Source organism: Leopardus geoffroyi, chromosome E2, assembly GCF_018350155.1.
Source record: "Leopardus geoffroyi isolate Oge1 chromosome E2, O.geoffroyi_Oge1_pat1.0, whole genome shotgun sequence".
Lineage (NCBI taxonomy): Eukaryota > Metazoa > Chordata > Mammalia > Carnivora > Felidae > Leopardus > Leopardus geoffroyi.
In genome coordinates, this window is record NC_059335.1 from 48,407,175 (window position 1) to 48,434,899 (window position 27,725).

General features: G+C 44.8%; 1 protein-coding gene across 16 annotated transcripts in view; it reads left to right on the top strand.

Moving 5' to 3' along the window:
- HYDIN (HYDIN axonemal central pair apparatus protein) overlaps positions 1-27,725 on the top strand; it is a 430,150-nt gene that overhangs the window by 340,508 nt on the left and 61,917 nt on the right. For 14 of the 16 annotated variants that reach the window (XR_006702763.1, XM_045443449.1, XM_045443447.1 and 11 more), the window contains 14 exons: positions 5-167; positions 1,881-2,504; positions 4,729-4,950; positions 7,917-8,125; positions 8,330-8,512; positions 9,360-9,479; positions 12,110-12,269; positions 12,374-12,546; positions 13,171-13,369; positions 15,931-16,030; positions 18,009-18,108; positions 20,196-20,364; positions 20,828-21,066; positions 23,178-23,289. Coding sequence is in view for 13 of the 16 variants with exons in the window: in XM_045443449.1 (XP_045299405.1) it covers positions 5-167; positions 1,881-2,504; positions 4,729-4,950; positions 7,917-8,125; positions 8,330-8,512; positions 9,360-9,479; positions 12,110-12,269; positions 12,374-12,546; positions 13,171-13,369; positions 15,931-16,030; positions 18,009-18,108; positions 20,196-20,364; positions 20,828-21,066; positions 23,178-23,289 (2,773 nt within the window). In the remaining 3 variants the exon portion in view is untranslated. Of the gene's footprint in view, positions 1-4; positions 168-1,880; positions 2,505-4,728; positions 4,951-7,916; positions 8,126-8,329; positions 8,513-9,359; positions 9,480-12,109; positions 12,270-12,373; positions 12,547-13,170; positions 13,370-15,930; positions 16,031-18,008; positions 18,109-20,195; positions 20,365-20,827; positions 21,067-23,177; positions 23,290-27,725 lie in introns of those variants that run through there. The other 2 variants (XR_006702764.1, XR_006702765.1) reach the window with 2 other exon arrangements.

Genomic DNA, 27,725 nt, shown 5'->3' on the forward strand with positions numbered 1-27,725 from the left:
GAAGGGAGCTGGAGAGGCTGGCAAGGGAGATGCATGAAAAGAAGTTACAGCAGGAGCTTGAGCGGCAAAAGGAAGAAGATGAGCTAAAACGGAAGGTCAAAAGGCCAAAGCAAGGACCAGTAAAGGAGGAACCTCCCACAAAGAAATCTCAAACAGCAAACCGGCAGGTAGCAACCCTCTCTTGCTCCTTAGCAAGAAGCAGAACAGAGAGAGCATACATTGTCACCAGCCCATCAATCCAGTACTTTCCCTTCCACAAAATTGACCTGATACTGTTTGGATTTTGCAGTGGAGCAGAAGGTAGGAGGGAAGGGGCCAACATTTGTCACAGGCTGATTGTGTGCCAGGATCCCTGGCTGCCCTTTATGTAATTCTGTCATTTTGGCCTCCCTCCCACCCTGTGAGGTTCAGAGCCATGAACCCTGCCTGGGGTTGAAAGAGACAAAGTCGTGGGTATTGGACCTCCCCCAGTTACGTCTGACCACAGTCATTGCACTTTCCACTGTACCCCGCCCTCCCCGTAAGTCCCCTGGATGGTGCTGAATGGGCTGGTATTCACAGGTAAGCCACAAAGTCAGTAGAGCCCCGGTGTTCAACCAACAGCTTATCTTGGCAATGGTCAAGGAAGGCACTGCAACATAAGCTTGTCCTTGCAGACAGCTAGTGATAGTTTACCAGCCTGCCAAGCTTAGCAGTCACATCTCTGGGGCCATGACCCAGGAAGGCAGAACAGCCAACACAGCACCAAGGGTGGTGCTCACAGCCCGGGAGGGTAGCTAGCCAGCTGGTGGGCACAGTGACTATTTCAGCACTGGATGCTCTGAGGGTGAAGCTAAAGCCAGACAAGCCAGACTCCCAGACAAGATGCAGACTGGTCCCAGTAGATGAGCAAGGCACAGTGACCACATCTGAGCAGACACAAGGGCAGAGGAATTAGGCTTCAGCAGCCACAGTCAGGTAGAGCTCAGGAAGGAGCAGGGTCTGAGAGTGCAGAAACGGCCCAGGCTTGGGAGCAGAACCAAGCACAAGAAGCAAGAAGGCCTGGACTCTCCGCTGTACCTGGCCTCCGGCTGCTCTGTGCTGGGCTCCTGCAACCTTCCAAGGGCAAGCCCTCCCTGCCCCTCTCTGGCCGCTCCTTCCACACAAAGTCCTCTGCCTGAAATCTGTTGTCCGGACAGAACTTTCGGTGTCTTGGCAGTGACTCTACTGACAGTGGAGAAAGACACAGTAGTAGCCAAGCCCCTCCCCTCCATACTCAACTAGGTGAGTGACCCCTCCAGGGGACAGCTCTACCCAGCACTGACCTCCTAGCTGCGTTGGAGATGAGACAGAGGAGTGGTACGGTGAGGCGCTGAGGCAAGGGGGAAGCCAACCCAGCGAGCCTGCCTCAGAGCCCAGCTTTATGGAGGAGGCGCACTTTCAGCGGGAAAGGGGGTTCTGGGCTGCTCTGCAGGCAGTGAACATTCGGCTAGACTTCATGTCATCAAAGAATGAACAAAAACCTCTGGGGCCTCCCCAAGGATTCCATCCAGAGGGGAAGAAAATCAGAGCCCACAAAGCAAGTTTAAAAGGGCAGGAGAAAAAGAATGAAGTTGGTTTCTCTAGGCCAGGTTAATTAAATAAATAGGTATTTTTTAAAAGCCAGGGCACAACCAAATTCTTAAACTCCTGTTTGTTCCCCACGAAGGACCATGGAGAGGATATTTTAACAAGGACCCCCCAAGATGACACAGACACAGACATAGCCCCTGGGTCTATAAGAGGCACCTGGGGCTCTGTGAGGCCTTCTTTCAAAACACAATATCCTCTTGCTCTCATTTATGCCTTTGTTCTCCAGTAAAGAAATGTTTTAAGCATGTTTTATGTGTTTTGCCTCCTAGATTCTTACTTTTTCCAAACTAGATGTCAAGATGGATGCAGTAGAAAGGAAAGTATCCATCAGGGAGCAGTTAACCGAGAAGGAGGAACTGGCAAAGAAGAGAAGGAACCAACTGGCAGACCCTCACATGGTTGGGTCTCCCCTTGTCCAGGAGCCAGAGGACAGTGAGGGGGACCTCCTGAAGGATGCTGACAAGCACCTGGCCCACAAGTTTAAGACCTATGAGCTGACTCTCAAGGATGTTCAGAACATCCTCATGTACTGGGACCGGAAGCAAGGCATTCTGCTGCAACACATGGGCACCGAGGACATACCCCACGAGGCTGATGACCAGCGCCAGGTTCCTTCGGGTGGGCGCCGAGGCCGCAAGGATCGGGAGAGGGAGCGTGCAGAGAAGGAGAGAGCTGAGAAGGAGCGTCAGGAGCGGGAGAAGGCTGAGAGGGAGCGTCTGGAGAAGCTCCGGGCTCTGGAGGAGCGGAGCGATGGAGGAGAGGCTGATGGGGAGGAGGACCATGAGGGGAAGAAGGATCTAGGCGTGCCATTAATAAACATCCAGACACCTGACATGGAAGGCTTGAACTGGAAGCAGGCCCTGGACAATGACAGGCTTCCCAAAGGGGATCAGGTACAGACTCTTTTCCAGGATGCAGATGTAATGAATGGGGTAGCAGGTATTGTACTAATTACCGTTAAGGTGTTTCTTTCTGTATCCCCTTAATTCCATTAATCTCTGATTAATCCCTTGGATATAAGACAACAATGGCTAAAAGGACCTATTTCTAGGTGAAAATCCATAGAAAGCTCCACAGATCTAAATTACTCTATCTGACCTCATAAAAAACTGTCTAAAGGGTTGATTTTTAATATCGATAATACTGGTGTTGCAGGCTGGCAAGGTAGGTACGCTGTAGGGTGAAGCAAGAGGCTCAACTACTTTAAAATCTTGTTCCCACAAGTTCTTATAGTGACAGAAATCATACTATTTGTCAGATAGCCTTTCGGCCCTAGAAAATACTGCATATCCAGAAGCCTCTTGGGTAATGGTTTGAAGGAGACGGTTACTATAGCCTTTTGTCTGAGGAAGAACTTCTGTAAAGCACCAGAAAGCAAATAGTTTAGGCTGCGGGTCACACAGTCTCTGTCACAACCACCACCAACATATAAATCAATGATTTTGTTCCAATACAACTTCATTTACAAAAGCAGGGAGCAGGCCAGACTTGACCAGGGGGACACAGTTTGATGATCTCTGGTTTCGTCTATAAGAAATTAGACACAACCTTAACAATGAGGGAACAGAGCCTGGGAGGAATGTATGGCAGGTAAGGGCTAATGGGAGGACACGGGTAATTCCGCAAGGGGACACATTAGGGTGTGGTTTGGCCCCACAGCAGCAGGCCAGGCGGGCCAAAGGGTAGAAGACCGTTGGAGGACACAACACCACTGGTTTCACAGTTCCGCCTCCACTCAGCCTTAGATAAGGCATCATGGCCGTTTTTACCCTAGAATTATGTTTTTTTAAAAAAGAACATCTTCTCGGGGCGCCTGGGTGGCGCAGTCGGTTAAGCGTCCAACTTCAGCCAGGTCACGATCTCGTGGTCCGTGAGTTCGAGCCCCGCGTCGGGCTCTGTGCTGACAGCTCAGAGCCTGGAGCCTGTTTCCGATTCTGTGTCTCCCTCTCTCTCTGCCCCTCCCCCGTTCATGCTCTGTCTCTCTCTGTCCCAAAAATAAATAAACGTTGAAAAAAAAAATTTAAAAAAAAAAAGAACATCTCATCTTGCTTTGTGCTCCAGTACTATAGCCAAGATGATCTGCTTGCCTTTTTGTTTTCTCTCCACACTCCAAGCCACAGGTTAGACTGTTGGTTATAAAGTTCTTTAACCCTGGCTCTATTAATTTAACAATTGGTACAAACTGTTCATTCCTTTCCCTCGCAGACATTCAAACCCTGGGAGTTAACGCTAGCTAAGCATTAGGTCTTTAGCCACCTGCCCTGCAGGTTAGAAACCCAGGATTCCATGAAGACTGTTGCCTGCTTGGCCTAATAGCTCATTTGGTCCACAGAACGGGTGCTCTGGTGGGCTGTAACACCATTGTGATGATGACAAATCTAGAGATAGCATGCTTATTCTGAGGTGCTCCATGCTGAGAAGGAAGTTGCTGCTAAATTTTAAAGGCATCTGCTCTGGAAGATGCTCCTTCAGTATATATGAGAGCAGAAGGGGAGAATGCTGTAGGAATGAATGTTCTCTTTGGTTTCTTTTTGACTTCTCTCTTCCTTCCCATCCTTTACCCCATTCCCAGAACCTTGGCTTTTTTTTTCTTTGCCATATTTGACCTGCTCTGACCCTATCTTTCAGCATTAGAAGGAAAGAACATTTAAAGGTGAAAGAACAATTAACACAGGATCTGAAAACAGATGGGACAACTCTGTACTATAGACATCAGAGCCTTAAGAGCTAGTCTCTAAAACATAGTTTTGAGTGCCTACTGTGTGCTAGGCCCTGTGCTATATTGTCCTGGTTCTTGTCCCAGTGGAGTTTATGCAGTTTATCCAGCTGCAGAGACAGACACGGAAGGGTGACAAGGGCCATGATGAGAGAGGTACAGGGAGCGTGCAGCCACAGCAAGTGCCCCAGCCTGGTCTAGAGGTGTGGGGATCTAGAAAAACCTACAGAGCTGTGTCAGGTCTTTCACACCCCTCCCCTGACACATGCGCATAGCAGGGGCATCTCCCAAGAATGTTGAGGAAAAGACAGGAGGGTCTGAACCACCCTGTGCTCACTCAGGGAGGAGCTGGGGGAACCCTACCCTGTGCATAGGAAATTAACCATGGGCTTTTCCTTTAGATCCTGGACATCTTGGGTCTGGGTTCCTCTGGCCCACCCATCCCACCTCCGGCCTTATTCTCAATCATCTCCCACCCCCTGAAGCGGCTGCCTCCGGCCACAACAGAAATCCTGAAGCATTTTGTGTTTGTGATCCCACCACCTGAAGAGCTCTCCCTGCAGGAGGAGAAAAGAGAAGGGGAAGCAGAACCAGAGCTTTCAAGCACTGTGAGCTCTGCAAAGGTAAGGAGCAAGCCAGTGCTTGCCCTCCTGACCTTGGCAGGAATTCAGATGGGCAGACAGAGGCCACTTTCCACATGGTCAAAAATTGAGTACAGCGTTGGCTGTCAGGCTCACTGATGTGTTTGCCTTTGACTCATCAGGGATCCTGCCTGGGGACCCCGCATGAGCCTCTCTCAAAATGGCTCATTCTCATCTTCCACCCTTTCCAGCCCCCGTGGGATGGTCTAGGGAACTTGTTGAATTGCTCTGAAGCTTATGTGTGAGAAGCAATTAAGCAAGACCAGCTCTTTTAGAAAAAAAGATATTAGAATGTATTGGGAAGCTAAGGTAGTTCACACAGGGCATGAGAATACAAGAATCAACAGACACGAATTAAGGGAAGACACAGCACTAGAAAAAGGACAGATTACCAAAGAATTTATCAAGGGAAGATTAGATATTTTGGTAAACTCACTTTTTATCTCTTTATTGACACAAGGCAGTAAAATTAATTCCAGCTGGGTTAAAAATATAAGCAATCTGAGGGCACCTCAGCTCATTCGGTTGAGCATCTGACCCTTGATTTCAGCTCAGGTCATTATCTCACTGTGAGTTTGAACCTAGCATCAAGCTTCATGCTGACAGCATGGAGCCTGCTTGGGATTCTCTCTCTCTCTTTCTCTCTCTCTGCCCCTCCCCTACTCTCTCTCTCTGTCTCTCAAAATAAATCAATGAGCCTTTAAAAAATTCAAAATATAAGCGATCCAAATGAAATCATATAAAAGTAAAAGAAAATAGATATGTAATTAATAGAATAAATCACAAAGGAAAAATAGATTTGACCAATCATATGCAGAAGTTATATATATTAAGAACTATAGATGGGCTTTTTATTCCCAGAGGAGTGTGGTGGCCCCAAATTTGAATCTCTCCACACAACCTCCTACAAAACATACACCCCAGCAAGAATAATAAAATCACCTGGGGGTGCCTGGCGGGAGGGGGGGCTCAGTCAGTTGAGCATCCGACTTCCACCCAGGTCATGGTCTCGCGGTTCATGAGATTAAGCCCCACATCAGGCTCGGTGCTCACAGCTCAGAGCCTGGAGCCTGCTTCAGATTCTGTGTCTCCCTCTCTCTCTGCCCTTTCCCAGCTCATGCTCTGTCTCTCTCTCAAAAAAATAAATAAATAAGTAAATAACAACATTTAAATAAATAAATAAAATCACTTATAGGCTCTGCCTAAGGCTCAGTTAGGTGAAGAGACTGCCCCAAACTGCTATTTACAAGTAAGGAACTGTCATCTGAGGGACACCTGGATGGCTCAGTCAGTTGAGCATCTGACTTCAGGTCATAATCTCGCAGTTCGTGAGTTCAAGCCCCATATCTGGCTTGCTGCTGTCGGTGAGGAGCCAGCTTTGGATCCTCTGTCCCTGTCTCTCTGCCCCCTCCTCTCTCTCTCTCTCTCTCTCTCTTTCTCTTTCTCTCAAAAATAAACATTTAGAAAAAAAAGAAATCATCATCTGAGATCAGCAGCATGCATAGGCAGGGCTTTCTAGAACAGAATCCAAATAAAAAAGATTAAAAAATTGCCAACATCAGAGGTGACTATGACACCAAACTCTTTCCTTAAAATGAGCCGCAAACAGAAAAAGATTAAGCATTCTTTAACTTACCATTTTAGGAGGAACTCTAGTTCATCCCCAATTAGCAGAAGAAAGTTCTTCATTCTGGAAGAATGGCAACTAAAACTATAAAAAGAAGAGTAGAATTAGAAAAACACAGGGCGCCTAGGGGGCTCAGTCGGTTAAGCGTCCAACTTCGGCTCAGGTCATGATCTCACGGATCATGAGTTTGAGGCCCGCATTGAGCTCTCTGCTGTCAATGCAGAGCCTACTTCTGACCTTCCGTTCCCTGCCCCCCTCGGCTCCTCCCCAGCTCTTGCACACATGCTCTCTTTCTCTCTCTCAAGAATAAACTTTTTTAAATTTTTTTTTCAACGTTTATTTATTTTTGGGACAGAGAGAGACAGAGCATGAACGGGGGAGGGGCAGAGAGAGAGGGAGACACAGAATCGGAAACAGGCTCCAGGCTCTGAGCCATCAGCCCAGAGCCTGACGCGGGGCTGGAACTCACGGACCGCGAGATTGTGACCTGGCTGAAGTCGGACGCTTAACCGACTGCTCCACCCAGGCGCCCCAAGAATAAACTTTTTTAAAAAAGAAAGAAAAACACTATTCTGTTATCCCCAGAAAAGTATTAATTGAGGAGCACCAACTTATACAAAACAAAAAGCAGTACTTTGTTGGAGAACAAGATGCGCACCACGAGCCCAGAGCATCATCCCACAGGTGACTAGCCAGCTGCAAAAGGAAAAGCCCACTTTACCATGGCCACATCTGGCAGGCAGCACTCCAGCCACGTGAACACACTGCGTCTGTAATCATGGGTCGACATGGCATTTTGTCCCTCATTATGATGGAGTGTGATATATACCGCATCCTCTATGAATCAAATCAAGCTTTGAAGCGTAATTTTTGTCTTTCAAAAAATACAGGGAATAAAGGAATAAGTGAAATGACCCTCTAAGAATAGTCAGAAAATTTCAGAGTTTGGAATATTCTATCAGAACACGGGTCTGGTCTGTCCCAAAATCAATGTGATTGGGAGGAGATGAGGGGCGTAGAGTAAAAGGTACTAAGAAAACACAACAAAATGCATATGGGAGCATATCCCCTGCAGCTTCAAGCTTTCTCTAGGCTTTGGCCTCCTCCTCGGGGAATGGGATGCCAGGAGAAGCTCTGGACTCCTCTCCAGCCTACTCCTCTTCTCTGCTAGGATAGTTGGCTGGGTCCTCCCCTGCTCTAGGCAGCCACCAGCATCCTGGACCTGCAGCGCGGCCATCCCAGACAGCAGGCATGTTGTAGTTGTCTCTGTTCATGTGTATGCAGATGAGTATTTAAGACCTCGTGCTTGTTCTTAATCAAGGCGCAGGAGGAGCAGACCATCTCCTCCAAGGGGAGCAGACAGAAACTGAAAGAAAAGGCAGATCAGGTCCGAGACACTCAGAAGGACAAACGTCGCATGGCCTTCAGCAGGAAGGTCTTTTCTGGGGCAACGTCTGGAGCCATTGCCCCCCTGTCAGACACGGAGCAGAACAGCTTCTCTGGGCAGTTGTCTCAGGAGAAGTTTACCAGGTGGGCCTCTGGACCACCCAGGGGTGGGGGTAGTTTTGAAGCCCAAATAGAGGGTGTGGCTGACACAGTGCCCGAGGGGAGAAGGGCCGTCCTGCCTGTGGGACCCTCTGAGTGATTGTGCCCAACCCTGGCAGGCGAGCTGTCCTGCCTGCTCCTGCCCCAGAGGAAGCCTTCTCTCTTTAAAAGCCCCATGGTCATTGACAGGCTGAACCACTTCCGGTGGATCGTGCCAGCCAACGGTGAGGTGACCTTACGAATACACTTCTCTTCTGCTGACCTTGGGAACTTTGACCAGACGTTTAACTTTGAGATCCTTGGGACTCACCGCCAGTACCAGCTTTACTGCCGAGGCGTGTGCAGTTACCCGTACATCTGCCAAGACCCAAAGTAAGTCCGTTGTACTTTGAAAGAGAGAGTTGACAGAAGCACTTTCCCACGTGGCACTTTGAGCAAGGTAGCTCTCCCTACCAATGTGGGCCTGGGGTTTGCCAGCTGTACTGGGCTTCAGTGTCTTGGACACTTACAAAGCCACAGAAATGTCATATGCCATGAAACTGAGCTCTGGAGCATGTCAGTAGATGTCAGGCCAGCAAAATGTCCTCCTCTGGTGAGTTAGTTGGCTTATTTAACTACTGAGCTAATTTAAGCAGATTCGGTATGTACCACCAGACTTTTTCTCCTGTAATATCACTAAATGTGTGAAAGTCCACAAGCGGACTTTTATTCTGAGCTACCAAACACCACTGTGCCCCTTATGCACAACATAAAGTCACCTGGCTGAGCAAGCTAGTGACACAACCCCTCTAGGGGAAGAGGCCTTTTTAAGCTTGTCCACCAGGAAGACGTTTTTTGCAATTCTCGCCAGGAGGCCACACTGGACAAGGAACTCAGAAGCTAGCTAATGTCCAGAACTAGTTTTCCATAGGGGTTGTTTTTGTAGCCGGGCACCCTAGAACAGGAAATCTAGCTCAGCTCTATCATCAGCCCCTCATTATTGAAGACTCCACTGGGAATCTTTTTTCTCAAGTTCAAACCATTCTATCATCCCAGGGGTGGTGGGAGGGAGGGAACAGGAACAAAGGCTCAACTCAGGTCCTCAAATTAAGAATCATTCTGTCTCAGACACCTGAACCCTTTGCTGAACAGGGAATATTGGGTTCATGTAAACATCAAGTGGAGGCATCGAACTTCCACTCAGAGAGCCTCTCTTCCTCTCTTCTTCCTCTGTGTTCAGAGTGGTATTTCCTGAGCGGAAGACAGACATGAAGACAAATGAGGTCATCTTTAAGAAGTATATTATGAGCATGGAGAAGTTTTACTTTGGGCCACTGCTTTGTGGAAAATCAAGAGATAAGTAAGTGTTCCATTATTTCAAAACAGATTTCAGACTCCAAGTTGGACTCATGAATAATAGTGCAAAGCAGGATTGCCATGTGGATGTAGTTTTTATAAGGCTGCCCCAGTTAGCTCTGAGCCACAAATCAGGAGAACTGGGTTCTTGTGCCCCGAGTTCCTACTAAACACCCAGATGAATGCGGACACCATCTTCCCAGATGGAAAATCCTGGAGGAGGACCAGTTTTGTTGGAGAAAGGGTAGGATCAAGAGTTCGCTTTGCGATATGTTGTTTGAGATGCTTAGGAAGTATAGCTGGTAGCCACAGAAAGCAAGGAATAAGCTCTGTGGTTTTTGTTCTCAGAGGCCATCCGTGGGATTCAACAACGTGGAGACCATAGGGGCCTTAGCAAGGGTCCTTTTAGGGATTTCTGAGGATGAAACCCAAGCAAAGTGAGTTGAGGAGTCAGTGGCTGGTAAAAGGAGGGAGATGGAGTGTGAAGATAGTTCTTTGGAAAGCTTGACTGTGAAGAAAGAGAGGCAGTCAAGGATGAGAGGGAGACATGGAGTCCAGGCAACACTGCTCACACACTGTTGTTCTTATGATGTTGGGATGCCAAGAGGACACAGGAAGGAAGAGGTCAGAGTTTTGAGAGGAAGTAAGGGCCATCAGTGGTACAGCTCCCTGAGACTACACAATGGGATACAGAGATGCTGTTCTTGCCAGGAAGAGGGGCCACCACCTCCTACTAGGAGAGAGGAAGGCAGATGGCTTCAGGTGCAGATTTGGTCGAAACAGTGAGAAGCTTCCCATGCAACCGTCTATTTTCTCCGTGACACATTTTCAAGGTCATCCCTAACAGGGAGGGAAGTGGAGGGAAGATAAAATTGTTGAGAAAATGTAGGACAGATTAAAGAGTTTTTTGGAAAGCTGGGGAGGTAGAATACTAGAGAAACAGATTAAAGTTGTCAGGCAAAATTGGGTGCCCCAGGTGAGGGTGATGGCCATACATTTCTAGTGAGACCAGTTTGTTCAGTCACATACAAACTTCCCATTGTGTAGGCGGGGAGGTTAAGACCAAAACTGGACCCAGTTCTAGCCACGTCTTAATTCAGTCTAGCCTTGATTGTGATAAGTAGAGAATGTGTTCTCACTGACTTGGTGCAACTAACGAGCCCTCTTTGTTCTCCGGTCCCTTAATACCTGAGGTTTATTTCCTAAGAGGCTGGACCAGAAAGCCCAGATGAGGAGGGTTGGCTGACAATGGAGTGGATCTTCAAGGCCCAATAGAAGGGTTTCAGAGAGAGATGGAGGGGGGTCAGGTTGATGGACATGATGTACAAAGCAGCCAAGGTCAGAAGTCAGGGAAATTATGGCCATTCAGAGAGGCATGTGTTCTGGCAGCGGTGGAACCAACCAGAATTTGGGGCCAGACAGCGCTGGTCCAGAAGGAGAGGATTACAGTGGCCCAGAAACAAGGCCCAGTACAATCGGTTATTATTTATTTATTTTCTTAAACCTTGCTGAGCCTCAATGTTCTCATCTGCAAAATGGGAAAATAATAGCACCCACCCACAGATTTGTGAAATTGAACTGGATAATACACATGAGACTTAGCACAGTGCTGGATGGTGGCAGTGACCAGTTAGATATGAAGGTCACCCCCGCTTTGGTGTTGACACTGAGAAAATTCTGTCTCTATGACCCTGACTTGGTCTCTGCCATTTGCTCTCCTTCCTTCATCACTGTCTATCCAAAAAGCTTTTCAGACTGTTTCTGGGCAGCAGTGAAGAGTATGGTGACTCTGTTTTCCTGACCTGTGCTCTGACTTCTGATGATGAGCATCTTCATTGGCATTCCTTGTACCTTCTGTGATTCCTTTTCTGTTCAGTGCCATTAATTGAGCAGCTTCTAATGCCAACAGTTCTCAACTCTGTGGAGAGTCACGAAGGAACAGAAACAGCCTTGTACGAACCACACCAAATGAATGCACGTCACAATAGTAACATCTTGTACAGGTCTAGGAGAAGGAGGTAAAGGAGGTCATCTCTAAGACAGATGTGAAATAGTAAGTTACTCAAAGGTTCATGCCTCCTGGGAAGATAAGCCCTGGGAAGGTTAGAGCTGCCTGGTTCTGTTAGAATTCTTTGCCGTGATAGCTGCCACTGCCTTTAATACTCATAGAAATCCTAACAAGTATTAACTTCCCCTCTTAGAGATGAGGAGGCCAAGGCTTGCAGGGAGAGGGGTTAGGTCATAGCCACAAGTCTCCACAAGTGCACAGCTTGTGTTCTTAGCTGCCACGCTACTGCCTCAGTGAACCATACTACCCTTTGTACACCCCACAATCTCCTTTTCCACCTGAACTCTCAGTCAGTGCTCACACCCACATCCCTAATTCTTTTTTTTTAATGTTTATTTATTTTGAGAGAGAGAGAGAGAGAGAGAAAGCAAGTAGGGGAGCGGCAGGGAGAGAGGGAGACAGAATCATAAGCAGGATCTGTGCTTTCATCGTGCATGAGCTTGAACTCATGAACTGTGAGATGGTGACCTGAGCCAAAATCAAGGGTCGGACACTTAACCAACTTAGCCACCCAGGCGCCCCCTCCCCCCACCCCCGCCACATCCCTAATTCTTGTTCATTTACAGGTACAAGTCATCCTTGTTCCCAGGCAACATGGAAACATTGACAATCCTGAACAATTCACCAATGGTTGCAGAGGTGTTCTTCTGCTTTCAGAATGATGTCAAAGCAAACACCTACTTCCTGGAGCCCATCAACATGATTCTGAAACCCAATGAGAAGCAGGTACAGTCGCCTGGAAACAAGCCCACCAGGGCAAGTCTTTCTTGGGAAATTTGACACCTTGGTGTTCTCGGCATAAATGTATTTTGTTTTGACCCTTCCTTTAGATGCTGAACATATGGGCCTACCCTACTGCAGTTGGTGTCTTTGACGACTGCATTGTCTGCTGCATCAAGGAGAACCCAGAGCCAGCGGTCTTCAAATTAAGCTGCCAAGGGGTCCGCCCAGAACTAGAGCTGGAACCCAGGCAATTGCATTTTGATCGGCTCTTGCTGCACAGGTCAGAATTCTGGATGATACGAGGACTGCAATGGAATTTAAAGAACATTTAGTTCTAGGGCAACCAACTCATCCCGATTTTCTCAGGACTTTTCTAGTTTTAGCACTGAAAGTCTGCGTCCTGGGAAACTTCTAGTCCTGTGCAAGCCAAAATGGTTAATAATCCTATTCAGTTCACAAATTAACTTGATTTCAGTGGGGTTCAGGAAGCACCCCCATTCCCAATATCAATTGCCAAAGTGTGTGCATATTTGCAGTTTTCTCAGAAGAAGGTATCACTTTTTTCCAGGTTCTCTAAGCAGTCCATTACCCTAAAAGGTTAGGAATCCTTGGTCTAGAAACTGGAGCATAAAGAGAGAATACTAGACCAAAACTGGAACTTAACATATTCATTCACTGGCTTCATATTATTCTAAATAGAATGTTTACTTCTGGGGCTACTAGAAGAGAATATTGTTGTGATATGTATCCTGCATTCCTTGATTGTTAACACCAGGTCCCATTACCTGATAAATACTGGTTAGTGAACTAAGCAATGATTGAAATAACCAGAAGTGCTTTTTCTGACCCGCCATAATAAATCAGAATCATTTGAAACTGACAAAATTTCTTTTGGTCCCTGCAGAAAAGAATCCAAGGTAGTTCTTCTCCGTAACGTCACACCCCTGCCCGTGGCCTGGCGGGTCACCAGCCTGGAGCACCTGGGCGATGACTTCACTGTGTCCACCATGCAGGGGACCATCCCCCCCAAGGCTGAGTACAGCCTTCAGGTGCACTTCCTGCCCTCCAAGCCTGTCAACATCAAGAGGGTGATCCGGTTGGAGGTGAGGCTTCACATATCTTCAGACTTGGTCATCAAATGTGTACATATTGGGTCCCCTGATAGACACACACACACACACCCACACACAACCACAGCCAGGTTTCCCTCTTACATGCTCCCAACTGATCCCCATTTGACAACCATCAACCCACGGTGTCTCGTTCTGCACACAATTGTAAGCTCCATAAAGGCAGTCTCACTCGTGGCTGATTTCCTGGTGCCAAGAACAGAGCACTCATTCAGTGCAGAGTGAGTGACTGACTGATGGTGTTACTATCCCTTTGTAAGCATGAGATTCCTGATTTCACACTCCCAAACCCAGTCACTGCTTAGATCCCTGTCTCCATAAACATCACCTTTCGCCCAGGTACTCCCAACAGACACCTAGGAACCATCTTTGATTCCCTCCTTTCCATGACAGCCTGTGTCCAGCCCCATCCTCCTCCAAGTCTTGTTAGTTCTGTCTCCCAGGATACCTCCCACCTGCCAGCTCCTCTGCCCTCACTGCTGCTGCCACCCTCGCCCAGGCTGTCTATACCATCTCTCGCCTGGACTTTGGCAGAGGCCCATTCCCCATCTGGGTCAGTCAGGTCAGGCCCCTCTCCCAGCAGCACTCTGCTGGCTCCAGCTGTAGTGAGGATAGGGCTCAGGGTCCCCTGCTTCTCAGTCCCTGCCTGCCTCAGTATCCAACCTCGCTCTCACTCATAGGCTCCATCATGTGGTCTCTTGGCTTTTTCCTGCCTCAGGCCTTTGGCCTTGTAGCAACCCTGCCAAGAATGTCACCCCCAGGCTCCGTGAGGTCCGCTAAACAGCACTGCTCCAACTGGGTTCCCCTAGTCACCGCATCAAGGTAATCTCCTGTTATGTGCGATCACTCGCCTGTCTTCTATCCTTCAGAGCATCTCCCCCTTTCAGATATCCTGTTTCTTTCTCTACTTTCTTATGTGAACTCCATCAGGGCAAGATCTTGCCTGACTTGCTCATCATCTGTATTCATTTCCAAGGGCTGACGTAAACAAATGCCCACAGACTAAGTGGCTTAAAACAACACACATCTATTCTCTCACAGTTCTGGAAGCCAGAAATCTGAAATCAAGGAGTCTGCAGGGTCATACTCCCTCTGAAGACTCTGGGGGAAGAATCCTTCCTTGCTTCATCCAGCTTCTGGTGGCTCCAGGTGTTCCTGGGCTTGTGGCTGCATCTCTCTAACTCTGCCTCCGTCTTCACATGGCCTTTTCTGTCTGCATTTCCTCTTCTTCTGTCTCTTATAAGGACATTTGTCATTAGGTATAGGGCCCACCCAGATAATCCAGGAAGATCTCACCTAAGGATCTTTAACTCAATTACACCTGCAAAGACTTTTTCCAAATAAAGTCACCTTCCTGGGTTCCAGGGGTTAATACATGGCCACCATTCATTCCACTACCCCATCATGCCCCCAGTGTCTAGCACAGGCCTATACGGAGAAGGTACTCAGTAGAATCTGTAAAATGAACTAACGAATGAATGAATGCCACTGACTTTTGATGCTTGAATGAATTCCGCAACAATCAAGGATAATCAAGGGATTATCCAAGCTTCTCTTTGAATACTTGTAGGAATAGAAAACTTACCAATACTCAAAGCAGCCTGATTTTCCTTGGAACAGGTCTGACTATTAATTCTTCCTTGGCTTGAGTTCATATTTCCAACTGTAATTTACATGAGTTAATCCTGTTGCTACTTTGGGGTCCGCTCACTGGATCTAATCTCTATTATCACCTACCTATGACAGTCCTTAAGATAGCTGAACACAGATACCGATAGATTCATTTAATCAACAATTGTAGTGTATGAATATCAGACGATGAAAGTCAGCATTTTTTAAGTTTATTTTTTATTTTGAGAGAGAGAGAGAGAGAGAGAGAGAGAGCACAGGCAGGGGAGGGGCAGAGAGAAGGAGAGAGAATCTCAAACAGGCTCTGCACCATCAGTATACAACCCAATATGGGGCTCGAACTCATGAACCATGAGATACAATGATCTGAGCTGAGATCAAGAGTCAGACGCTTAACTGGCTGCACCACCCAGGTCAATGTTTTAAACACCAGTCTTGAGGCTCTGTGCTGGGCATGGAGCCTGCTTAAGATTCTCTCTCTCCCTGTCCCTCTGCCCTTCTCCTCTGTTCGCGTGCTCTCTCTCTCTCTCTCTCTCTCTCTCTCTCTCTCATAAATAAATAAATAAATATTCCAAAGAGCACTTTTCTGCAGTGTATACTCACAACCCCAACTTCAATAATGTAATGGCAATCATGCAAATATTTAAAACCCATAAGTGGACAAGATGAAAAATACAGGTCCTTTTTCCCATTCTTATATTTATTGTCTACACTGGCACTTCCCAGAGGATGTTAGGAGTATATTAATCATACCAAATGCTCGCTGAAGTCCAAAGCTAAATACATCTTATAAATATTCTACACCATGCCTCCTTCTCCATCATTCCCACTGCATTGTACATAGTTCAAGCTCCAAGCATCCTGTGGATCTTGCTTTTACTCAAGAATTTCTCTTACCCCAACAGGTTTTAGATGCAGACAATCTTGTTGGTGTTGTTCAGATCGAAAACATCATGGTCTTCGCAGAGTCTTATGATGTTGCCTTGGACATCACCTTCCCCAAAGGTCTGTTGACCCCTTCAAGGAATGGGTGTTTGGAAGTCACATCTTTCAGTGCAGTATATTTCTTGTTTGTTTGTTTGTTTGTTTTATTTAAATTTTAGTTAACCAATATACAGTACAATATTCGTTTCAGGGGTAGAATTCAGTGATTTATCACTTACATACACATACAATGCACGTTGCTCATCCCGACAAGTGCTCTCCTTAGTACCCATCACCCATCTAGCCCATCCCCCACTCACTTCCCTCCATCAACTCTTGGTTTGTTCTCTATCATTAACATTCTCTTGTGGGTTGTTTCCCTCTCTTCTCTTCCCACCCCATTCCCATATATTCATCTGTTTTGTTTCTAAAATTCCACATGAGTGAAATCGTATGGTATTTGTCTTTCTCTGATAGTACAGTATGTTTCTTTTTATTTTCAAACTAAGTATTTTTTTAAACATAATTTATTGTCAAGTTGGCTAACATAGAATGTATACAGTGTACTCTTGGTTTTGGGGGCAGTTTCCCGTGAATCATCGCTTAGTATATTTCTTATGTAGAGGAAGACTAGTGGATGTTGGGGAGGGGGTGGAATTTCAGTCAATTGTAATGCAAATCCCCGAGTAATGTTAGCAACATTACTACGAATCTTAATTTCTCTAATGGGAGATGATGAGGGGTGGCCATTAGTAGAAAGTTTGCAGAGGTTTTTTCTGAACAGTCATCTTAGAGTAAGCACCTGTCTTCCAACCTGTGTTAACCTAAATTCAAACCTAACCTAAGTTAAAAATTTCAACAGTTTTCTATCACTGCTGTAACAAATTACCAGAAACATTGTGGCTTAAAACGACACAAATTTATCAGCTTACAGTGCTGTGGTTCTGAAGTCCAAAGCGGATCTACCTGGGCTAACATCAAGGTGTTGGCAGAGCTGCACTCATTTCTGGAAGCTCTGAGGGAGAATCCATTTCCTTGCCTTTACCAGCTTCTAGGAGCTGCCTGCATCCCTTGGGTCATGGTCCTTTTCCTCCATCTTCAGAGCCAGCAACGTTGGGCCAGGTCCTTCTCACGCCACCATCTCTCTAGTTCTCCCACTTCTGTCTCCTTTAAGGGTCCTTGTGATTACATTGGGCCCACCCAGAGAATCCAGGACAACCTTTCTATTTTTTAAAGTCAGATGATTAGCAACCTTAATTCCATCCATAATTTTCCTTTGACATGTAAGTTAGCATATTCACAGATTCTGGGGATTAGGACATGGACACCTTCCGGGGGCACAGGGCATCATTCTGCCCATTCTACTGCCCTAACACCCAGGTTAGATCCCTCCCTTTTAGCATGCAGTTCTCCATTATTTCTCCCTTTCTGACTGGTCTCCTTCTCAGCAGGATGCATAGAACACAAGAGCCACATGTGCACCCACATGTCATTAGCCTTATGTACAAAGATATTTATTGCAGCATTATTTGTAATAATGGAAGATTGGAAATAACCTAAATGTCTATTAAGAATGGAATATTATTATTATAGAAATAATATTTTAAGTTATAGAACAGCCTATCATGGTATACATATAACCATCAAGATCACATTTATGAGGTTTTCAATTATGTGGAGACATGCTTATGATGCAATGCTAAGTAAAACAATACAAATTTATATGTAATATTCTAAATATGTATATTATACACTTGATGCAAAAAAACAATTAATAGCAGAAGTTTTAGCTAGTGGAAAGCATGAAAGGAAGGACAGTGGTCCTAAGATGGAAACCAGGGGGAGCCACCCAACTTGAACTGGGCTCAAGAGCAGTGTCTATTGTTTATTGGCTGAGACACAATAACTCGAGGTATTTTTAGCCACAGTGTTTTCAGAAAACAAATCCTCTGAACTTGTCACCGTGAATTTTCCACGTGAACTTCAATAGGGAGTTCCCCTGCTTCTCACCCCAGTGCCATCCACTCATCCTCCCCACCCTGGCCCCTGGCTTCTGCAGGAGCTGAAGGAGGCCTCGATTTCGGGATTGTGAAGGTCATGGAAGAGGTGAAGCAGCCCCTGCAGCTGAAGAACCGTGGGAAATATGAGATCATGTTCAGGTAACCTGAAAACCATCAGTCACATGGTCATCCCCATCCACTCACGGTCTGGGAGATACAAAAAAAACCTTGACTGGGGAAATCATAAAAACCATCTCTGCTTTGAGCCTCACTCGGGCTTCAAACGAATGGGATTTCAGCTCCTGAGAGCAAAGGCTCTCAACTCTGTGGCTTTACAGGGGTCCTTCAGGGTCCTCTGAATGCACCCAGAGCCACAGGGGTCCAGGGGTGGGAGGGAGACTCAGAGGGAGAGGTTGGGTGAGGGTGAGGGGAGGTCCTGGGGGTGGAGGGAGAGACTGGGGATAGGGACCTCAGCTGGCTCCTATCTGTCTCATAAGGCAGCATTCCACCTAAGACTGCATGTGAAGAAAGGGATTTTTCCTATTTTCTTTTTTAATTTTAAGAACCACTGTGTTCTGGAATCCAAATGGCGGCCTGGTGGGATAGAGCTCCAGCTTGTGCTCTTTCTTGAGGAAGCAAAACTAACTAAAACAGAGAGGGAGAAAAGCCATAAGAGATTCTTAAATACAAAGAACTGAGGGTGGCTAGAGCAGGGTTGGGTGGGGGGATGGGCTAAATGAGCAAGGGGCATTAAGGAGGACACTTGGGATGAGCACTGGGTGTTATACGTAGGTAATGAATCACTAAATTCTGTTTCTGAAATCATTATGACACTAACTTGGATTTAAATTTTTTAAAATAAATAAATAAATAATTTTAAAAATGAAACACAAGGGGCACCTTGGTGGCTTCACCGGTTAAGCATCAGACTGCAACTCAGGTTATGATCTTATGGGTTCATGGTTTTGAGCCCCCCATCGGGCTCTGTGCTGACAGCTCAGAGCCTGGAGCCTGCTTCAGATTCTGCATGTGTCTCTTTCTCTGCCCCTGCCTGCTTGCACTCTGTCTCTCTCTCAAAAATAAATATATATATATATATATAAAAAAGAAACACTAAATCTGAGATTTCTCAGAGAGAAAAGGGTGGTACTGGGTTGGGGAAGGGAGAAGGTCACTCAGGCAGGGTCACACAAACCTTAGGGGCAGTGCCAGCACCTGTGGCCAGTCTACAATCTATTCTCTGGACAATTATCCTGCCCCCTAGAAAAACTGCAGTTGATAAAGGGACTTCCCCCTCACTGACTTAGAAGGAATTCAGTGTATTCATGATAGTTTCATTTCAGCTGACAGAACAGTGATGTGAGAGAGGTCCTGCCTCAGGGCTACCATTACTAGACTCATAAATTGAAATGTAAATATAGATAAAAGCTAAAAGAAAGCCACTGTCCCCTTGGAATTAGCGCTTAATGGAGTCTTGCCTGTTGGTGAGTTTTGTTGTAGGTTATCATTGGGGCGTTAGCTCTGCTCTTTGAGGTTACATGGAACAGTCACCTTCAGGATGGAACAGGTGATCAAAATTCACTGGAAGGCTGTGCGGAGAAGGGAGGAAACTCAGGTACCAGGTGTGCAGCAGTAGAGCCACCAGGCCTCCTGGAGCATGGGGGTGATGTTGAGGTCCCCATGACAACTCCAGGTGTCCTGCCTCAGCTTAAGTTCCTTGCTTCTGCTCCAGTCCCTCTGCCATTCTCATGAGTCAGCTGCTCTCTGTGGCTTCGCACCTCACCCCCATTGGGCCATCGCCTCCCTTTCCAAGCGTCCCTGTTAAATGGCTTCTACCCCTGCTTTCTCTCCTTCCTTAGATCCCCTGGCTTCTGCATCACTGTTCCCTCTGTATGTGTTGCATACAGTCACAGAGAGGGGAGGAATAGTGACAGAGAGACAGAGAGATGAATTAATTTAGTTGATCCTTATCTAGCATCAAGCGTCTCTGTTGGGCAAAGATATTCTGCAAAGGCACCTCTTGACCTCAGGCTACAGATGGCTGTCTTTGCCTCATGCACCAATCTCTGGCCTCATCTATCCTGGCTGTGGAGGGGTGGTCAGAACATACAGAGCACAGTGGGCACTTCCAGACACCATGCTTAAGCAGGGCCAGGGACATGGCAGGCACTCAACAGTCTATCTCCTCTCTAGTATCATGGGTTCCCCATAATGACTTAAACTGACCTTTTATTCTTATCTTTCAGCTTTTCTGTGGACTCCTTAGGGATTTTGGCAACCAATGTAAATTCCATGATCTCAGTCCTACCCAAAAAGGGCTCACTGACCACAATGGAAAAGCCCACAAATGTCCAGGTGTCATTTCGTGCAAAAAAGGAAGTGAAGATTGAGCACCAGCCAATTCTGCGCTGTCAGGTACAACAGCTCAAAGGGAGGATTCACTCGGTGGCATGACTGTGGGACTCATTTTGGAAAGAAGAGTACGTGATCTAATACATGCTCTAGGGATTGGTCCCTAGCTAGCAGGCAAGAGTAGGTCAGGTGGGAGGTGTGCAAAGTCATCAGGAATCTAGAGTGCCAGACAGGAAATGTAGCCCCTGATCTTTGAGGAGCACCAAAGGAGCTGAGTTCAGTCATCAAATGCAAAACAAGAGCAGGGAAGTGAAGGAGTAGGTAAAGTCGGTCCCTGTTGGTCCATGGCTGGTACGTAGTAAGTGTAATATTAGTTTTTGCTAACATTGTTGTTGCAATAATAAGCAGAGAATGAAAAAAAAGAATGAGATTGGCTTTCAATGATGAAAGTAGAGAATGGAGTAGGTAGTCGTGGGAATTCTGGAGCATAATGGCTAACATCTTCCCACTCCTTCCTCCCTTCTAGATTATTGAGCCCAACATCACAGAAGGGGGTGAAATCATTGCCAGCATCCCAATTAAGTTTTCTGTGAATGCAGTGTACTCCAAATACAACATCAGCCCCTCCTCCATCATCAACTTTGGAGCTTTGATCTGTGGCACTCGGAGAAGCACCACCTTCACCATAGAAAATCAAGGTGTTACTGACTTCAGATACGCCCTTTATAGGCTGATGGGGGAGAGCCCCATTCATCAAAAGAAAATGTAAGACGAGTATTCACTTAACTCATGCCATTCCCTGGTTAATTAGTACATTATATTTTACAAAGAGCTTTCATATATTTCATCTAAATTCACCCAATCCCCGGGGCGCCTGGGTGGCTCAGTCGGTTAAGCATCTGACTTCTGCTCAGGTCATGATCGCATGGTTTGTAGGTCTCTGTGCTGACAGCTCAGAACCAGGAGCCTGCTTCAGATTCTGTGTCTCCCTCCCTTTCTGCCCCTCCCCCACCCACACTCTGTCTCCCTCGAAAATAAATAAAACATTAAATTCACCCAATCCCCTTTTGTGGAGCTGAGGTCACTAAGATTTAGAAATGGCTCATCCAAGATTATGCAAGAAATCACCAGTAGATCTCAGTTCTAAACCCACATCTCAGATTCCAGATTCATATGCTTTCTAACTGCTGTCAGATCTAAGGTAAATTTAATTGAACAGATGTACGCCTTCTCCTTGGGGTTGTGTCTGTTGTCCTCGTGCTTCTTGTGTGTGCTACAAGACTCCCAGTAAGTCAGTGTCCTCTTTATTGTAAGATGTCAGGGGACTATTATAACCGCAAGCTAAATCAAAATACATCATAGCTGTGCTTCATGTGGGGGATGGCAAAAGGTACCCTGGAAACGTAGACTAGAGACGCGTGCTGCGGCATTCAGTCTGCCGGGACTGTTTTTACCTTCTCCACATGAAGACCCGGTATAACAAGAGCTAACTTAATAGCTGTTCCAACGGCAAAAGTCTGTATTCTTCAAAAGGCAGCTCTTAACCAATTCACTAAAACAATTTGCCTTTTTGAGTGCTTTTGTCTTTTATTTGATGATCATCTTTTTTTGGCAAATTAAGCATAGTTTTACCAATTTTCGAGGCACTTTGTCCCGACTAATTAATTGACCCCCTAATTAATTAATTTAAAATTGACTTTACAAGTAATTGTTTTAAATCAGACATCCACTGTTTGTAATTGTTTTGTATTTTTGTAGATATGTTTTTCCATTTTGGCTAAGCTTGCATGTATTAAGAAATCTGGGGTTAAGCTATTTAAACTTTCTTTCTTCCAAATTTAATTTCAGCTTAATTTTTTTTATCACTTATCTTACAATAATTCAATACCTTTGACAGATATTATGATGTAATTGTATTTTTCTTTAAATTGTTTTTTATTTAAATTCAAGTTACTTAACATACAGTGTTTTTAATTTTAATTGTTTTTCATTTCAGTGTGTACAAATTTAATGCAAAACACTCAAAGGGGGATGAATTTTTGTTGTTTTGGCCATTATGCAAGTGAATGCTCAAATTATATAAAGCTCTCAAAAGTCTAAGATTGTACCTCAAATACATTTGACATTGTGGGTTAACTGGCAATTGGACAAGCTAATTAATGGGTAAACTAGCTTCAAATGAAGTGAACAGCAGCCAGAATCCTGTATTTGAGCTATTGCATAAATTCAGTTTAAAAGCATAATGACTATAAAAATTTTTTTTTCAACGTTTATTTATTTTTGGGACAGAGAGAGACAGAGCATGAACGGGGGAGGGGCAGAGAGAGAGGGAGACACAGAATCGGAAACAGGCTCCAGGCTCTGAGCCATCAGCCCAGAGCCCGACGCGGGGCTCGAACTCCCGGACTGCGAGATCGTGACCTGGCTGAAGTCGGACGCTTAACCGACTGCGCCACCCAGGCACCCCAAAAGCATCATGACTATAAATATGAAGAAAAGGGACAGAATTTAAGTCTATTTGACATTTCTTTTTTTTAAAGTAAGATCAAGTAAAAGATTTTTCCACAAATGATTTTCCATAAATAATTTTCACACACTGCTTCCCAGTGAAGTCAAGTAAACATTTAAAAATTATTTTCTTGCAGTACTGTTCATGTCCTTGTGAATCATAGTTAATAAGTATAATTACTATATAGTTTTCTTATAATTATTCAGTGAGGTTGGTTAATGATAAATAGGCTGACGCCCCGCCCCCCCCCAGATGCTCCCTTGGCTGCCTCCTTCATTCTTAGGACAAGGGACCTTACAATTAGCAGACAAGTGGTACTGAATGTCACCACCCCAACCTGAGGGTATACTCCTGCTTCTTTAATCAGAACCAGCCATGTTAGACATGCAAGATCGCGGGAAAGCTTCTACAAGACTGGCCCTTCCAAAGCAACCAAGCTCTCTGATACTGTTCAGAAAGAAATAAACATCACAAACCAGGTGAGCACCCTTTTCCTTGTCACAGAAGCCCTGTAAGCCTGCCTCCCAACTAGTTTTCTCCTGACTAGTTCTTGCAACAAATACCCCCCTAGGCTAGAGGGATTTGAATGAACCCACGGTGGCAGGAATTCTAGTTATATTGAAATATTACTTTCATTTTACGGCAAGGTGTTGACTTTTAATTTGGATATCCTCTCTTGTTTTAAAACCCTCATTGGCTCCTTATTGCCTTAAAATTAAGTTTCAGCTTTTCATGTATATTTTAATCAAGAATCATTTGTTAATAAAAAAACAGAAACCCATGTGGACAGACTTAAATAAAAGCAGATTTTTTTTTAATTTTTTTTTCAACGTTTATTTATTTTTGGGACAGAGAGAGACAGAGCATGAACGGGGGAGGAGCAGAGAGAGAGGGAGACACAGAATCGGAAACAGGCTCCAGGCTCTGAGCCATCAGCCCAGAGCCTGACGCGGGGCTCGAACTCACGGACCGCGAGATCGTGACCTGGCTGAAGTCGGACGCTTAACCGACTGCGCCACCCAGGCGCCCCAATAAAAGCAGATTTTAAGACTTCTCTAATAAGATGAAATAAACATACTTTTCTTTATTCTGCCCAACTAAGTACAACTAAAAACCCTGCACATTGTATACAAAACTAACATAGGAGACCAAAAGGTGAAGAGAAAAAAATCAGACTACCTAGGATCCTTGGGACCTAACAAATATCACAATGGTGAGTTCCCTGAGTTTTCTTTTTACTTCATATATCTAAAACTGGGTGCAAAAGGAGCCAGCAACCCAGAAACATCAACAGACACAAACCAAAAAAAGCTCCAACAAAAGCCTGCTCCCACTGGCCAAAGGGCCAGGAAAAGAGCAGCCCAGCAAGACAGAAAACTTTCATAAGAACTTTTCTATTACAGAAGCACCTGGGTGGCTTAGTTGGTTAAGCATCCGACTCTTGATCTCAGCTCAGGTCTTGATCTCAGAGTCATGAGTTCAAGCCCTGTGTTGGGCCCCATGCTGGTCATGAAGCCTAATTAAAAAAAATAAAAAGACCTATTATAGTCAAACAACAGAAAAATCTGTGGCCATATCTGACTCCTGCTAGCAAAGTCCAGTGGGGAGCCTAGAATTATACCTTATTCAGGCTGTCATAAGATGTCCCAAACCTCTTCCAGAGTTGTGTTTGAGAATGTCCAGTGGGGAGGTAGAGCTTTCATTACCCCCTACCACCTCCACCTTTTATTGTAAAGACACCACTTGGGGAGCCTTGTTCCACCCCAACCCAGTGGTAATGAGACATCCCTCCCTGCCCCACAATGGACCTCCCTACTCCAAAGCATCAGCAGAACAGTAGCAAGGTACTCCTACCCCTCTCCACCAGGGAGATATCTGTCTATGACCAGTGGGAAATGGGAATTGCCACCCCTCTCTGGCAGTTATGAGAAGTCTGAGTCAGAGATCTGTACCCCCACCCCCACCTGGCAGTAATGAGCCAGTGCCCCACTTCCCCTGGAAGAGTGGTGTCAGAGAATGCCAGCTCAAACAGAAGATTTAAGTAAGATCCAGAGTCTCATATAGCCAAAATTCCCCAGGTTTCAACTGAAAATCACTCATCATATCAAAAACTAGGAAGATCTCAAACTAATCGATGCCAACACTGAAATGACTGTTAAAATTATCTGACAAAGATGTTAAAGCATCCAACATAAAAATACTTCAAAGAGCAACTATAAACATGCTTGGAACAAATGAAAACATGGTTAAGTCTTAGCAAAGGAAGAGAAGACATAAGGAACCTAATGGAAACTTTGGAACTGAAAAAATAACCAGAAGTTAAAACTCAGTTGGTGGGTTCAACAATAGAATGGAGGGAACAGAGGAAAGACCCAGTGAACTTGAAGACATAACAGTAGAAATTCTTTGTATTATATCTCTTTGCTATTGCTCTCAAAACAAACTACTTCAAACCTAGTGGTTTAAGACAATGCAAATTTTATCTTACACTATGTGTATACTTCAGAAGCTTGACACAGGACTCACTGGGCTAATGTCAAGGTGTTTGCAAAGGTGTATTCTTTTCTGGAGATTTTGGAAGAGAATCCATTTCCTCACCTTCTCCAGCTTCTAGAGGGCACCTGCCTTTCTTGGTTAATAACTTCCTCCCTCCATCTTCAAAACTAGCCATAATGGATCAAGTCTTTCTCACATCACATTACTCCAGCCTCTTCCATAGTCACATCCCCTTCTAACTCTGTTAGACCTGCTTCTTCCATATCTCAGGGCCCTTGTGATTACATTGGTCCCAAGGTAATACAGGATACTCTCCCCATCTCAAGGTTCTTAATCACAACAGAGTTTTCCCCCATGTAAGGTAATATATATACAGGTTCCAGGGATTAGGATGTGGACATCTTTGAGAGGCCATTTTTCTGCCCAGTCTAAACAAGAGAGAAAATAAACTCTGTTTTGAGTCTTTTGAAAGCCTATTTGAGTCTAATGAATAAAAAAAACGAACAGACCCTGAGGGACTTGTGGAATTATAACAAAAAATCTAATATCCTTTTCATCAGAGTTCCAGAAGGAGATAAGAAGTAGGGTTGGGATGAAAAGGTACTCAAAGATACGATGACTGAAACTTCCCAAATTTAGCAGAAGATGTAAGCCTGTAGATTCAAGTATCTGGGAAAATCCCAAATAGGACAAACCTAAATAAATCCATACCAACACACATCATAGTCAAACTTCTAAAAACTAAAGATAAAAAAATCTGGAAAGCAGGGACTCCTGCCTGGCTCAGTTGGTAGAGCATGCAACTCTTGATCTTGGGGTTGTGAGTTTGAGCTTCATGTTGGGTGTAGAAATTACTTAAAAATAAGTTTTCTTTTTTTTAATCTTGAAAGCAGTGAAAGAGGAATGACACCTTACATATAGGGGGAAACTATTTAAATGACAGCAGATTTTCTTAACAAAAATCATAGGGGCCAGAAGAAAGTGGCAAAACATTTTGCAAGCACAGGAAGCAAATAATTGTGAAGCCAGAATCTTATATCCAGCAAACATATGCCTCAGAAATGAATGGAAAATTAAAGCTTTCTCAAATGAAGGAAAAGTAAAATAATTTCTTTTTAGCAGGTCTCTCCTAAAAGAATGACTGGAGGAATTTCTTTAAACACAAAATAAATAATAAACGAAAGAATTATGGAACATCAAGAAGGAAGTAAAAATATGGCAGGCAATTATATGTGTAAATTCAATATACTTCCCTATCCTCTTGAGTTTTCTAAATAATGTTTATCAATTAAAACAAAATTTATAACACTGTCTAATATGGTTCTAAATGGATGTAGAGGAAATATTTTAGACACTTATAAAGGAAGGAGGGTGAATAAGCAGTTGACCAGCAACATGGTAAATTCTATAATTGAGGTGTGTATGGAGGGTGAAGCTCCAGAAAGATGAATAAATAAAGTTCTACTGTTCCTGGTAGGTGTTAAAAGTCACTGAAGGCTTCATAGAGGAGAAAGACTTACTCATGTAGGATGGTGTTTAGCTGCAAGTAACAGAAAATCCAACGTTAGTGGTCTAAATAGAATATGTTTAGATAAGGTAGACAGTTGCTTGTGTTGTTAGAGGCTCTTTGGTGTTTGAAATTCTCTTGACTTTTCTTCATGGTTCCAAGATGGCTGCTGTAGCTCCAGCCACCACTTGTGCATTGAAGGCAAAAATAAGAAAAAGTAGGTATTCTGCACTAGGTGGACACTGGTAATTATTGATTACATTTGGATTGAATTTTCTACATGCTGGTTTTCATGTCTTCTCAAGTATTTTCCTCTTCAGCAGAAGCCTTTTATTTAATTAACATACATAATATTTTTTCTACATATGTTTCTATAACTCTCATCCCTTCTAATATATAGGTATATGTTTGGGATTGTTTTTTGTCTTTTGGGTTTTTTTGTTTGTTTTGCCTTCTTCTCCTACTGTATCTTCTTTGCCTTTAGTAAGAGGCCTCCCTCCACGACCCTACCTTTCAGTTCCAATGATCTTGTCCTCTCTCCCACCTTCGCAACTCGCTCTCGAGGTCACACCCTGGATCTCACACCAAAAGAAACTGAGATGCTTCTGAACTCTTGACTTCTAAGATTCCTTTCTCTGACCACCACTTCCCTTTCTTACATCTAACTCACGTCCATCCATTTCAGCTCTTCTGTGCCCTCACTCTGACCTTGATCCTTTGTGACAACACTCAACCGTATTCTTACTATCCAAAGCTTCTCCTTCTCACCAATTTATATTCCCACTAACAGTGCACAATACTAATTTTCATAATGGCCATTCTAACAGGCGTGAGGTGATATCTCATTGTGATTTTTTTTTTTTGCATTTCCCTGATGATAGATGATCAACTTTGTTGATATGATTACATTAA